At 48.4% G+C, this 16,649-nt stretch overlaps 1 protein-coding gene across 7 annotated transcripts in view; it reads right to left on the reverse strand.

Annotated features, from left to right (window-relative positions):
- Nucleotides 1–16,649, reverse strand: part of ARHGAP22 (Rho GTPase activating protein 22) — a 162,695-nt gene that overhangs the window by 96,086 nt on the left and 49,960 nt on the right. For all 7 annotated transcript variants that reach the window (XR_004975212.1, XM_036355992.1, XM_036355993.1 and 4 more), the window contains exon 2: nt 10,721–10,920. Coding sequence is in view for 6 of the 7 variants with exons in the window: in XM_036355992.1 (XP_036211885.1) it covers nt 10,721–10,920 (200 nt within the window). In the remaining variant the exon portion in view is untranslated. The remainder of the gene's footprint in view (nt 1–10,720; nt 10,921–16,649) is intronic.

Raw genomic sequence — 16,649 nt, forward strand, 5'->3', positions numbered from 1 at the left:
TGGGCATGTGAATCTACTTCCTCCAATGTATATTATGAAATACAAATACAAACCAAGTATTTTTGATGAAAATTTTTTCCTTTATTGATTAAGGTATTACAAATGTGTCCTTATCCCCCCATTGTCCGCCCCCCATTCCCCCAGTCCTGCCCTCACCCTCACCCACTGTTGTCTGCGTCCATCGCTTATGCTTATCTGCATGCATACAAGTCCTTTGGTTGATCTCTTCCCCTTCCCCCCACCCTCCCCTACCTTCCCTCTGAGGTTTGAGCATCTGATCTCTGTCTCTAGGTTTGTTTTGATGAAAATTTAATGTCCAGATTGAGATATGCTGTAGTGGATTCCAAAGACTAAATATTTTTAAAGATGTATCTCAATAATTTTATATTGCTACGTATTGAAATGGTAACATTTGGATATGTTGGGTTAAATAAAATGTATTATTAAAATAAAAGACAGAAAACCCAATAGAAAAATGGATTTAAAAGTATGAATAAGAAATAAACAGGAGAAATACAAATGGTCAATAAGCCTGTCATAGGATTCTTAATTTAAAAGGGCCGCTAATATATAACATTGGCAGAGAAAGCAGAGATGAGCATTCTCAGAGCTATTGATGGGATGACAGTTGCAAGCTTCCAACCAGCCTCCTGGGTGTCACTTTCCCATCTGCACAACAGAAGTGAATTGCATCTGCCCTTGGGAGCTCTCTGCGAGGCTCAAAGGAAACCGTGCCGTGTATTCAACAAGTATCTACTGAGCTTCTCCTACATGTCAGGCCTGAGGACACAGAGGCAAACAAGACAGATGAAATCCTGACCCAAGACCTCACATTCTACAGAGGAAGGCAGTCCAGCGAGCTCCTTGCCAACCATCAGGCACTTTACAAAAACAATGAAACATTTTCCCCTGAGGATCTAACACAAGGCTGAGTCTGTGTCCATTCATTCATTCATTCATTCATTCATTCATTCATTCATTCATTCATTCATGTAGCATCACGTATGTGTCAGGCCCTGCCAGGAAGTGGGAGAAGAGAAATGAGAAGACAGACGGGGGCCCACCTGAATGAAGCTTACTGTTTAGAATGGAGAACAGACATTAAACTAAATGTTAGAAAATAATAGAGGCAATATCTACAAAAGCAATAATAATTTATAATGAATGATGACTTTTTGGCTGGTTTGAGTGACAGCTTACAACTTAGTATTTGCTAAGTCAGTTCCAGCTGAGTGGAATGTATGAGGTCTAGATGTCAAAGGGCATCTGCGGAGGTGGGGGTGGGGGTGGGGGGTGGGGGTGGGGGGGTGGGGGTGGACCCTGACCCCTGGCAGCATTCAACTCTGCCCTAGAGAGTGCCGCCAGGGGGCCGTGGCGGGCAGTCTCACACAGCCCACGCTGCCTCTGCGGTGGGCATGAGGCAGCAGAGCCAGGGGCTGCTTGCTGGCAGTCCCACCACTTATTTCAGACTCCAGCGCTATGGTAGCCGACCCGTTACCCTAGGGCTGATTCCAGCCCCAGTTCCCTCCTCCGAATAGGGGAGACGTCCAGGCAGCCTCCTCAGGGGCCAGGACCCACGGAGCACTCAGGACAGCACGTGTGGTAAACGCAGCCCCAGGAAAGGGCTGGCCGCTCGCGCACATTCGGCGTGACCTTCGGCTCCAGGGTCAGATGGCCTCTCCTGTTTGTGATTGTCCAGTATTAATGTTCCCTCCTAGAGGTGCATCTGCTTCCCCATCCATCTTGCCTTTCCTCCTCCCAACCCCAAGCTTTTAGTCTAAATTAAATCAAACTTTAAATCAATCTCCCTTCCCACGGCTGCGCTGACCATCACTATTCTCCCGGAAAAATCAGAACAGAGCCCCGCCCGCCCTCCTGGTGCGCCTAACCACCCCGCTGCCCCGCCCGCCCTCCTGGTGCGCCTAACCACCCCGCTGCCCCGCCCGCCCTCCTGGTGCGCCTAACCACCCCGCTGCCCCGCCCGCCCTCCTGGTGCGCCTAACCACCCCCGCTGCCCCGCCCGCCCTCCTGGTGCGCCTAACCACCCCGCTGCCCCGCCCGCCCTCCTGGTGCGCCTAACCACCCCGCTGCCCCGCCCGCCCTCCTGGTGCGTCTAACCACCCCGCTGCCCCGCCCGCTCTCCTGGTGCGCCTAACCACCCCGCTGCCCCGCCCGCTCTCCTGGTGCGCCTAGCCACCCCGCTGCCCCCGCCGCAGGCGCAGGCGCGGACGGGGAGCCCGGCTCCTGCAGGTGGCAGCTGTCCCCTCCCAGGCTTTCCTCTCCTGCCGCTCCGAGGCCCCGCCCTGCCTCCAGCAGGCGCTGGGGTCCTGGGCCACAGCCCCGCCCGACCGGTCTTCCTTCCTCCAGCCCGGCCCTCTCCACGCCTCCCTGCTGCTGGGGCATGACTCCCATCGTGGCGCCATCAGTTCCCAGCACCTGGGCGCCCTGCCCGCGAAGGTGGCCGTGCTCTGAGGCTCCTGCCCCCGCCCCTGGCTGGTACCTGAAGAACTCTCTAGGGCTGTGTACCTGTTGCACTCCCTTTTTTGGTTTTAGGTTTTCTTTTCTTATTTAAATTAAAACTATTTTCAAATATGGACTTCAGTGAATACAGTCTTGGTGTGAGAATCAAATAATACAGACACAGCTCAGGTTTGACCTCCTCACTCTCCTTGGCCTCCCCTCAGCCCTACCTAAGGCATTGGTTTGTCCTAGGAGTACTCTGGAAATTCACAAATAAATGGTTTCCTTTTATTTCACTTTTGTAGTTTAAGTTATATCCCAAACGCAGGCTGAGGACTGAAACGGCTGCCGGAGGCCTGCTCTAGGCAGCAGCTCCTCCCCCACCACTTTCAGCTTTTAGGTGCTGCTTTCCTCCTTTTCTTATGCTTATTTCTAAACTAGAGGCCTGGTGCACGAATTCGTGCATGGGTGGGGTCTCTTGACCTGGCCAGTGATCAGGGCCGATTGGGGGGGGGGGGGCAACTGGTGGGGGGGAGGGGCCCAGGAGGTTGGCTGGCCATCAGGGGGAGGGACCATGGGAGGTTGGCCTGCCTGCTGTGGGAGTGCACTGATCACCAGGGGGCAGCTCCTGCATTGAGTGTCTGCCCCCTGGTGGTCAGTGTGCATCATAGCAACCAGTCGACCGGTTGTTCGGTCTTTTGGTTGCTTAGGCTTTTATATATATAGAAAATATACTTGCATTACTGTGTCTTGATTTAAGAATTCAGGCATTATCTATGGAACTCCCAGAAGGGAAGGTTGAGAATCTGTTTTGTTTACCTCTGCCCTGCCGCTGCCCCAACCTCAGCCCTGACTTCCTGAACCTCTGGGAGTTGGTGACCATGGTCCCTCTTCTGCCATCCCTCTGTTCACACACTGGGTTCTCCTCCTTTCCTCTCTCTCTCTCTCTTTTTTTTTTTTAAATATATTTTATTGATTTTTTACAGAGAAGAAGAGAGAGGGATAGAGAGTTAGAAACATCAATGAGAGAGATCGATCAGCTGCCTCCTGCACGCCCCCCACTGGGGATGTGCCCACAACCAGGGTACATGCCCTTGACCAGCATCGAACCCGGGAACCTTGAGTCCGCAGGCCGACGCTCTATCCACTGAGCCAAACCAGTTCGGCCTCCTTTCCTCTCTCACTCTCTTCTTTCCGGGAGGTTGTGTCAAGCTTTTCACTCAATCCCTTGAGTTTTTGTGTCTGATTAGGTACCTGTTAGGTCTGATCAAAGAATTGACTCAACATCCCCTCCCTGGGAACGGACCTTTAGGCCACTTCACAACGGACATTCCACTTGTTTAGACCACATCCCACTTGCTAAGACCATTCTCTCTCCCCTCCAGAGTGTCCCAGAATCCAGACCTGCACAGGAAATTCTCCGCCCAGAAAAAGCCTGCATAGAGTCCTTTAAAAACCTCTGACTCCCCGTCTTTGGGGGCTGGTGCCACTTTGGGGCTCAGCCCATCTGGTATCCAGATGACCTATAAATTCATAATTCTTCACCCCCTTTGGCCTCGTGCGTTCCTCCTTCGGCCACCCTAACAGTGTCTCATTTCTGAGGGCTAGGAGCTGCTGTTTTCTGAGTGTCCATTTTCATAGTCTCTCTGTGGAGATGTCAACGTTGGCTTTCTCTCCTGCATAGTTTCCGTTGCCTCCAACTTGCTTTCTCTCCCTCCTGCGTTTGTGTCGTCCTCTCTGAGATTCATTTCTTAAATGTCCAGTGACCTGGAGCTGCTCCAGGGAAGGGGCCTCCAGCCGCTGAGTGCACGCTGCGTGCCCAGAGGCGGGCACACGCAGGCCTGGCTGTTCCACTGGGGACCCGGCTGCCTGTGCAGTTTGTTTTTCCTTGGCCTGTTAGATTCTCTAGTGAAAATTCTTCATTTCCTTCTTGAGGGTTCCAGACGCTGGGGCCTGGAGCAAACGGGGATGGAGCCAGAGAACACCCTCAGCGTCAAACCTGGGGGTGTCGGCGGGGGCTGGGGGTGGCGGTCACAGCTTTGTATCAGGTTGTTCAGGACATCTGGGGTTAAATTGCTTTTTTTTTAAAAAATTACCTTTATTGTAGAAACTATTACAGATGTCCCTGCGTTTTTTTCTCCATTGACCCTCTCCACCCTGCACTCACCCCTCCCAAGCCTTCACCACACTATTGTCTGTGTCCCTGGGCTATGCATATATGCATATGTAATTCCCTCCTTAATCCCTCTCCACCTGACCTCCATCCCCGCCTTCCCTCTGAGATTCATCCATCTGTTCCATGCTTCTATGTCTCTGGCTCTATTTTGTTTGTCAGTTTGTTCATTAGATTCCACATGTGAGTGCGATCATGTGATACTTATCTATCTCTGACGGGCTTATTTCACTCAGCATAACACTCTCCAGTCCCGCCATGCTGTCTCAAAGGGTAAGAGATCCTTCTTCTTTACTGCTGCACAGTATTCCATGGGGTAAACGTACCTCAGCTTTTTTATCCACTCATCTACTGCTGGACACTTGGGCTGTTTCCAGATCTTAGCTATTGTAAATTGTGCTGCTATGAACACAGGGGTGCATATGTACTTTCTGATTGGTGTTTCGGGTTTCTTAGGAGGATGTATTCCTAGAAGTGGGCTCATTGGGTCAAATGGCAGTTCCATATTTAATTTCTTGAGGAAACTCCACATTGTTTTCCATAGTGGAGTGGTAACAGTGTGGTTTCCTCGAATTGTTTTTAAACTGACTTCCAACCAGTTCTCCTGTTTGTAGGTCCTCCTTTGCCCTCATTTCAAGGGTTGCCTGGTCTTGCCATGGCCGAGTCTTTGCTGGGAGTGCTGTTCACAGAGCGACAGGTGGGTGCTCTCAGTGCTGGCTGGGAACTTCTGTGGGGTCTGCGGATCAGTGACCTCTGCGTACCGGTTCCCAGCTCCCCGCTGCTCAGCGTTGCCCTCCATCCCTCCCACCGGGGGTGCTGCCTTCAAGCATGTACTCTTCCCTGGAGGTTCGGGGTTTAAGCCTGTCATTCTCCACCAGAAGTTTGAATTTAAGTTTTGATTTTCTTATAAACGAAGGAAGCTCTGATGGTGTGTGTTCTGCTTCACCTGAATAGATTTCTCCCTCTCTCTGGCACACACACCCTCACTCACTACCATATTGTTTTTAATTTCTAAGCCTTTCTTTCGTTTGCACTATTGCTCTATTGTCAGTGAAGGTGTCTCCATGATTTCATTTTATTTAAAAAAATATTTTGAAAAAGATGGAGAACTTTGGCTATTGTTTTTCTTTGTTTGTAAATCCTTTAAAGCTATGTATTAAGAGCATACAAGTTCACAGCTGCTCTATTTTCTTGGTAGGTTGCTACTTATCTTATTTTGAAATATTTCTCATGGTTCCCTTTTGTTCTTATCACTTTGAACTCTATTTTTATTTGATTTCAATGTTGCTAAATCTACTTTCTTTTTGCTCTAATTTCTGGCTTATCTTTTCCCCATTGTTTTGTTTTTAAACCTTTTTGTTTATTGCTCTCTCCTTTTTTTAAAAAAAAAAATTACTGATTTTTATAGAGAAAGGAAGGGAGAGAAGGAAGGTGAGAGAAAGAGGGAGAGAGAGAGAACTCCGCTTGTTGTTCAACTTATTTATGTATCCACTAGAGGTCTGGTGCACAAAATTCATGCATGCAGGGCGGGGAGGGTCCCGCAGCCTGGCCTGCACCCTCTTGCAGTCTGAGAGCCCTTGGGGGATGTTTGACTGATGGCGTAAGCCTTCAATCGGACATCCTTAACGCTGCTGCAGAGGTGGGAGAGGCTCCCGCCACTGCTGTTGTGCTTGCCAGCCTTGAACCCAGCTCAGGGCTTCTGGCCGAGTGGCACTCTGCACTGACCACCAGGGGGCAGCTCCTGCATTGAGCATCTGCCCCCTGGCTGGTGGTCAGTGCACGTCATAGCGACTGGTCATTCAATTTGCATATTAGCCTTTTATTATATAGGATTGGTTGATTCTTGCATGTGCCCTGACTGGGAATTGAACCTACAACCTTGGTGTATCGGGACAACACTGTAACCAACTGAGCTACCTACCAGCCAGGGCTTGCTCTCTCCTTTTTAAAGCCAATTTTCCACTTTCAATCTTTTAAGAAACAGATGACTCTGACCTAGTGACATTTATTACGAAAACTGAAATGTTTGTACTGAGTCCTTGCTATCTGATTTACTTATTTTTCATGTTCTATTTACCTTTCTCTCTCTTTATTTTCCTTTCCTTTATTTCTGCCCATTGTTGAACTGGCCACATGTAATTTGTTACACTTTTTCCATCTTATGTTTTGGAATTTATACTTTTCATTTCTATTCTATTCTGTTTCTATTTGAAGCTGAGAAAGCCACATGCAGAGAGCTAGGGCTTTCTCAGCTTCATGGATGAGTGCATCATACCTGGATGCACTTGTGAGTCCGCATCAGTGGAAGAGAACCCGGCCATTTAACCAGAATGTGGCCAGGGTTTTCATGGCCCAGGAGACATTCTAAGCAGAAGCTAAAACCACTGAGATGAAAAAGTCTGGAATCTCTGATCGACGCTGAGTCTGTCTGTGAAAACTGCCAGGGACACATCCTGGGAAGAGCTGGAGGGACAGGGCACGCTTGCAGGCTCTGCTTTAAAGCACCTTTGCTGCATCCTCCCTCTGAGCATGTGCGAGCCCCGTCCTCTCCTCCCATCTGTGCACCCTGTGCCCGCTGACCCTCCGGGGAGCGGGAGGGGGAAGGCACAGGCTGAGAGAGAGCAGGAACGTGCACCGAGAGTGATCCTCATCGAGTGGCCTGTGCTCTGGGCAGCGTCCAGTGTATTCGGGCAATTATGTCTGCCCAACAGATGACGGCCGTCTGCCGGAGGGCTCACTGCCTGGGCTCTCTGTCCCTGTAAACAGCGAACAGGGCACACTGTTCCAGGAACCAGATATGGAGAATTAGCCCATTACGTGTAGCTCATGCAATTACATGGAAATCTGTGGGCTACTTTGCCAGCAGGCAGGCGAGTGTGTGGTCCTACTGTCTGAGCTAAATGAGTCATGTCTCCCCGGGAGAGAGCCGCTCAGAGCTGCAAAAGGGGGCGGGGCAGCCGGTGGCGGGTCCTGTGCAGGCTGGGTGGGCTCAGCATGCCTGGCACCATGGGCAGTTCTCAGGCGATGGCACCGTGAGCAGGCTGGGAGAGGGGCAGAGAGGAGGGTCACAGGCAGGGCTCTGAGGGGTAGGGAACCCCGATGTTGGTTACAGTCATGAGTGATATGTCACCGTAGGCCAGCCAGGAAAGCCAAGACGCCGCTGAGGGCCCAGCCTGACCTTCAACACGGAGAGCCGAGGTCAGAGGAAAATGGTGGTGGGTGAGCCAGAGGTGTGGTGCCCACCCTGGGGAGCAGGCCAGGGCAGGGCCAGGGGAAGGGAGCAAAGCCAAGCAAAGGAGGGGCACAGGGAGCGGGAGAGCACCCAGACTTGAGGACCCCGGGTGCCAGGATTAGTGCTTGGAGATGCTATGTGCGTCCAGAACAAGTCGCCCCGACATGCGCCTCTGTGTACACAATTGTTTAGAGTTGACGGCCATGTTAGCCGCAGGCTCAGGAGAAGCTTCTGCCCCCACCCCTCACCTGCCTGGAAGAACTGAATTAAGGCCTTGCCCGTAAGAGACGCTCAGCAATAACCTTTGACCCACCTCTGTGGCAGGCCAGCTTTTACTTAGGAAGCATCTGCTCTTCTCAGCAACCTGCATGGGCCCCGGAAAGCCCTGAGGTGGTTCCCTCACCCCCAGCTCAGGGTGTCCATGTGCCGCAGGCCTCCTTTCTGTCTCAGAACCTCTCATGTGCGCGGGGCTCCTGTCCATATGTATGCACTGAATTTGGTTATTTTTTCTTGCTAATCTGTCTCACGTCTACTGATTATTAGACCAGCCAGAAGAACCTGAGGGTAGCGGGAAGATTGTCCCTGCCCACACATATCCTTAATAATAAAAGCGTAATATGCAAATCGACCAAACAACCGAACAGCAGAATGACCGTCCGGACGACCTTCTGGACGACCATGCTATGACACGCACTGGCGCCAGGCAAGCCAGGGCTTGTGCAGTTCGATTGGTCGGGGGGCCTGCCATCGCCCCACAATTGCCCTGCAGAGGGAGGCCCAGGCCAGCCAAGTGATCACACCCCACGCCTGTCACCTGCAGAGGGAGGCGACCCATGGCAGGGGAGGAGGATAGCTCCACACAGATGGCAAGCAGTGGCAGCGGCGGGGGTGGGGCCAGCTGCCGGTAGCTGTGAGAAGGAAAGCCCTGATAGGCCCTGATTGCTGGCCAGGTGTAGGGACCCTACCCGAGGGGTCCCGGATTGCAAGAGGGTGCAGGCTGGGCTGAGGGACACCCCCTCCATGCATGAATTTGTGCACCGGGCCTCTAGTGTTTACAGTATAATCCTTAGTGATCTCTGTGACACTGGTAATGATGTCTCCACTTAGCAATAATAAATCCAAAGCAAAAGAAATTAAATGATTTGTCCCAAGTCATACAAATTCAGATCTCTCTGACTCTTTTTAAAAAAATATATATTTTTATTGATTTCAGAGAGGAAGGGAGAGAGAGAGATAGAAACATCAATGATGAGAGAGTCATTGACTGGCTGCCTCCTGCACGCCCCCTACTGGGGATTGAGTCCGCATGTGCCCTTGACAGGACTCAAACCTGGGACCCTTCAGTCTGCCGGCCAAAGCTCTATCCACTGAGCCAAACCAGCCAGGCCTCTCTGACTGTAAAATCCTATTCGTTCTATCAGCCTCTCTGGGACTTGTTTTCATTCCCTACAGAACAAAGAGGCTACACAGGACCAGGGTTCCCTAAACTTAGTTCAGATCTGCCTTCCTGATTTTTGTCATACCCACCTCTTATCTCTACTATAATTTTTGTAAAAAAATTAAGCTGTCTCACGTTTTATTGTGGCAAAGCACACATGACATAATTTTCCATTTTAACCATGTTAAGTGTATAGTTCAGCGCATTAACTATATTCACACTGATGTGCAACACATTTTAACTTTCAGTTGGATATATTTAAAAAGACAAGCATGCTGTCACTCTCATGAATGGAAACCAGCATTCCTTTCCCTAAACAGAAGCTAACCATTAGAATACACAGTGAAGACAGCGAAGATTAACAAAGATTAGTGAGCAGCTAGTCACTGCACCCAAGGCTCTGAGGCAGGCCTGCTCCCCCACCCCCATCTTTTCAAGGGAGAACCTTGAGGGTGGGTGACCTGTTAAAGGCCTGCTAGCCCAAGTCACACTTCCCTACTGGCTGGTGTACTGGAGAGGGTGAAGGAGGCTGCGCCCAGGTGCCTCCTCCCACCTGCCCATCACTGAGCACCCCGCCTCCCAGACCCACCCACACAGTGCGAGCTGCCGAGAGGCCTGCAGGCTCCCGCCACCAAGGCTCTGACTGCCAGCTCCATATAGGAGCTCCCTTTCCGTTCCAGCCTGGAGCCCTGACTAGGGGCATCCTTCGGGAGGAGTCCCTTACATTCCCTTCCCCATTCACCCCAGAGAAATCAGGGTCTCCCCAGGTGTCCATTCTCTATCTGAGTCCCATAATGAGGACTAGATGGCGAGCCCTGGAGGCCTGGCGGCCTCGGATGGCAGCCCTTCACTGTGACCTGCGTGCGATCCAACACCTGGGCTGCCCGCGGCGGGGGAGCGAAGAGTTGCTCTGAGGAGTGAATGAGCGCCACTGGGGAAGGCACTGCTAGCCCGGTGGGTCTTACGGTTCTGGCGGAAAACACAAGAGCCACTGCCTGGCAGGGGCCTGACAGAGGCTTTCCCGGAGCTGCCGCTCAGGTGGAGGGCAGGTTGGGGTGGGTGCCCATTTCCCTGGACATCACAAGTAGTAAAATGTGGGCGCCTGTGTCTTCTTGGAAACACAAAGTCAAAAAGAACACAGACAGGACTTGCTCCTGCAGCCGTGCACGCTGCTGTCGGCAAGGGCAGGACACTGCAGCTGCGGGTCTCAGTGAAACGGCCGTGGCGCCCGGAGCGCGGGGCTGCGGTTGAACACCGGGAGTCCTGCTGGAGTGTCACTCTGAGCGAAAGTGGGGGCTTGGGGGCTGGCGGGGTGCAGGTCCCGACAGGAGGGTCACTGCCTCCCTGTCTCTTGGGCGTGGTCAACCCTCCCAGGAGTCCCCGCGGTCTGTGCCCCACATGAAGCATGCCCGCTCACCTGGGGCTTGGCCTCGTCTTTGTCCTTGTAGTAGAAAAGCTGGTCCCCGCGCAGCACAAACCAGCGCTGCTGCCAGTTCTTCATGATGCTCCGCTGCTTCTTCAGCCAGCCCGCCTTCAGCACGGGGCCGCCCCCGCGCGGGCCGGGGGGCTGCCCGGGGCTCCGGCTGGGCTCCCCCATCACCAGGCTTTTGGAGCGGGCTGCAAGCCAAGAGTACACCAAGTGAGTGAGCAGGATGCAAGCCTGTTTCAGTTCTTGCCCCACCCTGGCACCCAGCTGCCCTGTGGCCGGGACATGGAGCTTAGGGCTCCAGGGCGTGACCACACTTGGCCCATTTCCTGCTGGGCTTCAGAGGGACACGGGCTGGAGCAACATCCCAAGGTTACCTCCCTGAGGCAGGTGCACAGCTTGCCTGCCTGGTTAGTTTCTGCTACATCTCTGGGGTCCTATGTTCTCTATTTCCCCAGATTTCTTCATCTATCCATACATCTGCCCCATGCATCTGTCCATGCACCCACACACCCACCCATGGGTCCACATATCCATCCTTCCATTTGTTCAATGGTTCATTCATTTACTCACTCAGCAACTATTTATTGAGTACCTACTGTATGCCACTCACTGTTCCAGGTGCCGCAGTTAAGCAGTGAAATAAGAGGCATGAGATTTCTGGTCAAGATGGTGAAATGGGTAGATGTGTACTTGCCTTCTCCCACAACCATGTCAAAATCACAACTGAATTATGCAACACCTACCATTGTGAGCCACCTGAAGGCCAGCCAGACCAAGGGTATAAAAAACGCAGCCCTGGCTGGCGCGGCTCAGTTGGTTGGAGCGTCGCCCTGTACACCACAAGGTGGCAGGCCCAGTTCCTGATCGGGGCACACACCCAGGTCCAATCACCGGCTGGGCCCATGTGGGAGGCAGCCGATCGATCGATGTTTCACTCTCACATCAGTGTTTCTCTCTCTCTCTCTCTCAAAAAAAAAAAAAAATTGATAAAAACATGTCCTTGGGAGAGGATTAAAAATATAATAAAAAAGAAGAAGCCACATGGAGATGGTTAGGAGGGGCAGAGACGGAGACATGGAATGGCAGGTCCCATACTACAGTGTGGGGATTAAAAATTGGGAGGGGATCTCATCTGCAGAATTCACCCCCGAGGAACGAAAGGTCCCAGTCTCACACCAGGCCCCCAGACCAGGCCTCCGGTGCCAGGAAGAGGAGTCCCCATAATATCTGGCTATAAAAACCAGCAGGGATTGCATCGAACTGAGATGGAGGGCTGTTGGAGACCCAGGCGCGCTGCAGGTCTTAAAGGGACCTCACAGACTCACTCACAAACTCACTTTCTCTGAGCCAGCGTGTGGGCAGCAGTTTGAAAGCACCAGGGACACACAGGAGGACAGTAAATTGACTAGCTTCAGGTTGAGGGCTGGAGGGGCAGGGGTTTTGTTGAGCTCTCCCCTGACACCCAGCCAGCAGGTACAGGTGGGTACCCTGGAGATTCCCTGAGCCTTGGCCTCACCCAAGTGACCTGCTCTTCTAAGCCTCTTCCAGTGGCTTTTCCTCACAAACAGCTTGCCTCAGCTTGTGCTGTGGACTTGCCTGAAATTTCTCAAAGGCCCATAAAACCCAAACAAGCAGCAGCTGGCCCTGGTGTGCTCTATGACTCTTGCTAAGTGACTCCAAGCCCAGCCCAAGTGGCAGGTGCTCTCAACTTGCATTGTAGCTCCCATCAGGTCGCCCCACGCAGGGCATAAGCAGCATCCAGGCGTGGCTTGGAACACTGCCTCAGTTGAATGGCCACGAATCCAGCACAAGTGGGAGCTGGCCTCAGTTCTCAGCATGGTGCCCAGCAAAGGGACCAGCACAGCACTAGGGGCAACCAGACTCTGTTCACAGACTAGCCTCTTCCAAGTGCCTCCAAGACTAGCACAATGGGAACCAACCACAGATTTCTTTGTAGCTCCCACCAGATGGCCCCAAGCTGGGGACAAATGGTGGCTAATCTTGACCTGCACGGGAGCTCCTTGTAAGAGGCTCCAGAACCAGCACATCTAGTGGCCAGCTTCAGACCACACCAGAGCACCACCCAACCAGCTCCACAAAGAGGGGCAGACTCAGATGGCACTAGAACCCGCTAAAGCAACTCCTGCTCTGCGGGGCCAGCCCTCTGCACAACTCTGCTACTGTAGTCATGGCCAGTCCTCACAGTTAGCCTGACGGTCACTCCTGCCTACTGACATGCCAACAGTAATCAAGACTCAACTACAACAAGGGATACTCCTGAAGCACCCAGCTCTGGTGACCAGAAAGGCTGTACCACTGGACCCCACAGGACACCTACTACATAAGGGCACTCTGCCAAGATCAGAGACATAGCATATCTACCTAATACATGTAAAAAAAAAAACAGAGGGAGTCTGCCAAAATGAAGGGACAAAGAAACATGTTTCAAATGGAAGCAAACAAACAAACAAACAAACCAGGATAAAACTTCAGGAAAGGAACTAAATAGAATGAAGATAAGAAATCTACCAGATACAGAGTTCAAAACACTGGTTACAAGAAAGCTCAATGAACTTAGGAGAAGAGTAGATGAACTGTGAGAACTTCAGTGAAAAAGAGATAAGAAAGATAAAAGTAGAGATAGAAAACATAAAAAGAGTCAGTCAGAAATAAAGAATACAATAACTGAAATGAATAATCTATTAGAGGGAATTAACATCATATTAGATGAAGCAGAGGATCAAATGAATAATCTGGAAGACAAGGTAGCAGAAAACACCCAATCAGAACAGAAAAAAAAAAAGAATTAAAAAAAATGAGGATAGTTTAAAGGGCCACTGGGAAAACACCAATATTTGCCCCATAATGGTACCAGAAAGAGAAGGGAGACAGAAAGAGCAAAGGATTGAAAACCTATTTGAGAAAATAATGATCAGAAACTTACCTAACCTGGGGAAGGAAATACATGTACAAGTCCAGAAAGTGCTGAGAGTCCAAAAAAAAAAAAAAAAAAAAAAAAAAAAAAAAAAAAAAAAAAAAAGAACCCAAAGAGGATCACACCAAGATATATCATAATTATAATGCCAAAGGTTAAAGACAAAGAGAGAACCTTTTATTTCTTAAATATTCACCTGAGGATATGTTTTTAAATTTTTTAAAAATTGATTTTAGAGAGAGGAAAGGAGACAGAGAAAAAAACCATTGCTGTGAGAGAGAAACGTCAGTCAGTTGCCTCCTGTATGTACCCTGACCAGGGACTGAACCCGCAACCTGGGTATGTGCCCTGACCAGGGACTGAACCCATCACGCTTCAGTGCATGGGATGACACTCCAACCAACTGAGCAACACTGGACAGGGCCAAAGAGAGAATCTTAAAAGCAGTAAGAAAAAAGCAGTTAGTTACCTACAAGCAAACTCTCATAAGATTGTCAGCTGATTTCTCAACAGAAACTTTCTAGGCCAGAGGAAATGGCACACAATATTCAAAGTGATGAAAGGCAGAGACCTATAACTAAGATTGCTCTACCCAGAAATATTGTCAGTTAGAATTGCAGGAGAGATAAAGAGCTTCCCAGACAAGAAAAAGCTAAAGTAGTTCTAAAGGAGTTTATCACCATTACACCAGTATTACAAGAAATGGTAAAGGGACTTCTTTCAGAAGAAAAGAAAAGATCAGAAATATGAATAAGAGAATATAGGAAAAGAAATTCTCACTGACAAAGGCAAACACTTAGTAAAAGCAGGGGATCAATCAACTGTAAAGAAGTACAAAGGGTAAAAGACAAAAATAGGAAGATCACATGTAATTACAACAATAAATTAAGGTGTTCACACACACACACACACACAGAGAGAAATAAGTGGAGGGGGTGAGTAATAATTGCAATGATTTTAGAATATATTCATACTTAAGTGACCATCCACTTAAAATAGATTGCTATAGACATATATGAAGCACATGATAAGCCCCAAAGAAAACTCTATAAGAGATGTAGAAGAAATAAAGAGAAAGGAACCCGAACACCACACTATAGAAAGTCATCAACATATAAGACAGCAGGAGAATAAGAAAGAAACAGAGAACTACAAAAACAACAGAAACTATTAATGTTAATAAAATGGCAATAACTACATACCCATCAATAATTACTTTAAATAGACTAAAGGCTCCAATAAAAAAATAGGGTGGATGAATGGACTAAAAAAAGACCCATACATATGCTGCCTATAAGATACTCACTTTAGATCAAAAGACACACACAGACTGAAAGTAAAGGGATAGAAAAAGAGATTTCATGCAAATGAAAACAGAAAAGAATGCCAAGGTAGCCATACTTATATCAGACAAAATAGACTTTAAAACAAGGGCTGTAAGAAGAGACAAAGAAGGACATTTCATCCAGCTGGCATGGCTCAGTGGTTGAGTGTAGACCTATGAACCAGGAGATCATGGTTCAGTTCTCAGTCAGGGCACATGCCTGGGTTGCAGGCTTGATTCCCAATGCGGGGTGTGCAGGAGGCAGTCAGTCAATGATTCTCTCTCACCATTGATGTTTCTGGCTCTCTCTCACTCTCCTTTCCTCCCTGAAATCAATATATATATATATATATATATATATATATATATATATATATGACATTTCATAATAAGAAAGGGATAAATCCAACAAGAGGTTAAACTCTCATAAATGTCTAGCACCCAACATAGGAGCACCTAAATATAAAAGCAAATCTTGATGGACATAGAGAAGAGAGCAACAGTAACACAGTCATACTAGAGGACTTTAACAACCCAAGAAATCAATGGACAGATCATTCAGATAGAAAATCAACAAGTAAGCAGTGACCTTAAATAATAATTAGACCAGATGGTCTTATAATTGATATTTTTAGGACTTTTTACACAAAGGCAGTAGGATATACATTTTTTTAAGTGCACATGGAACATTTGCCAGGATAGACCACAAATTAGGCCACAAAACAAGTTTCAATAAATTCAAGAAGATCAAAATCATATCAAGAATCTTATCCAATAAAGATGGTATGAAGCTAAAAATTAGTTACAAAAAGAAAACTAAAAAACACACAAACACATGGAGGCTAAATAACAGGCCACTAACAATGAACAGGTCAATGACAACATCAAGGAAGAAGCCAAAAGACAAATAAAAATGAAAACACAATGACCCACAATCTATGGGACAGACAAACAGTTCTAGAGGGAAATTTATAGCAATATAGGCCTATTTCAAAAAACAAACAAAACATCTCAAATAAACAATCTAACCTTACACCTAAAGGAACTAAAAGAGAACATCAAACAAAGCCCAGAGTTAATAGATGGAAGGAAATAATAAAGATCAGAGAGAAAATAAACAAAATAGAGTCTAAAAAAAAATATAAAAATCAATGAAATCAAGAGTGGGTTCTTTGAAAAGCTAAACAAAATTGATAAACCTTTAGCTGGAATCACTGAGAAAAAAAGATGGTCTATATAAAAAAAATAAACAAAATGAAAGATAAGTAACAACTGACACCATAGAAACACAAAGGATTATCACAAAATACTATGAACAACATATGCCAACACATTGGACAACTGGGGAAAAACAAATAAATTCATAGAAACATATCATTTTCCAAGACTAAATCAGGAAGAAACAGAAAATCTGAATAGACGAATAACTATTAATAAAATCAAATCAGTAATAAAAAAATGCCAGCAAACAAAAGTCCTAGACCAAATGGCTTCACAGGTTAATTTTACCAGACATTCAAAGAACTAACACCCATTCTTCTCAAACTATTCCAAAAAATTCAAGAGGTGGGAAGGCTTCCAAACTCATTCTATGAGGCCAGCATTACCCTATATCAGATTTTTAACCTTTTTCATCTCATGGTACACATGAGCTAATT

This window comes from Myotis myotis, unplaced genomic scaffold (assembly GCF_014108235.1).
Source record: "Myotis myotis isolate mMyoMyo1 unplaced genomic scaffold, mMyoMyo1.p scaffold_m19_p_24, whole genome shotgun sequence".
Classification (NCBI taxonomy): Eukaryota; Metazoa; Chordata; class Mammalia; order Chiroptera; family Vespertilionidae; genus Myotis; species Myotis myotis.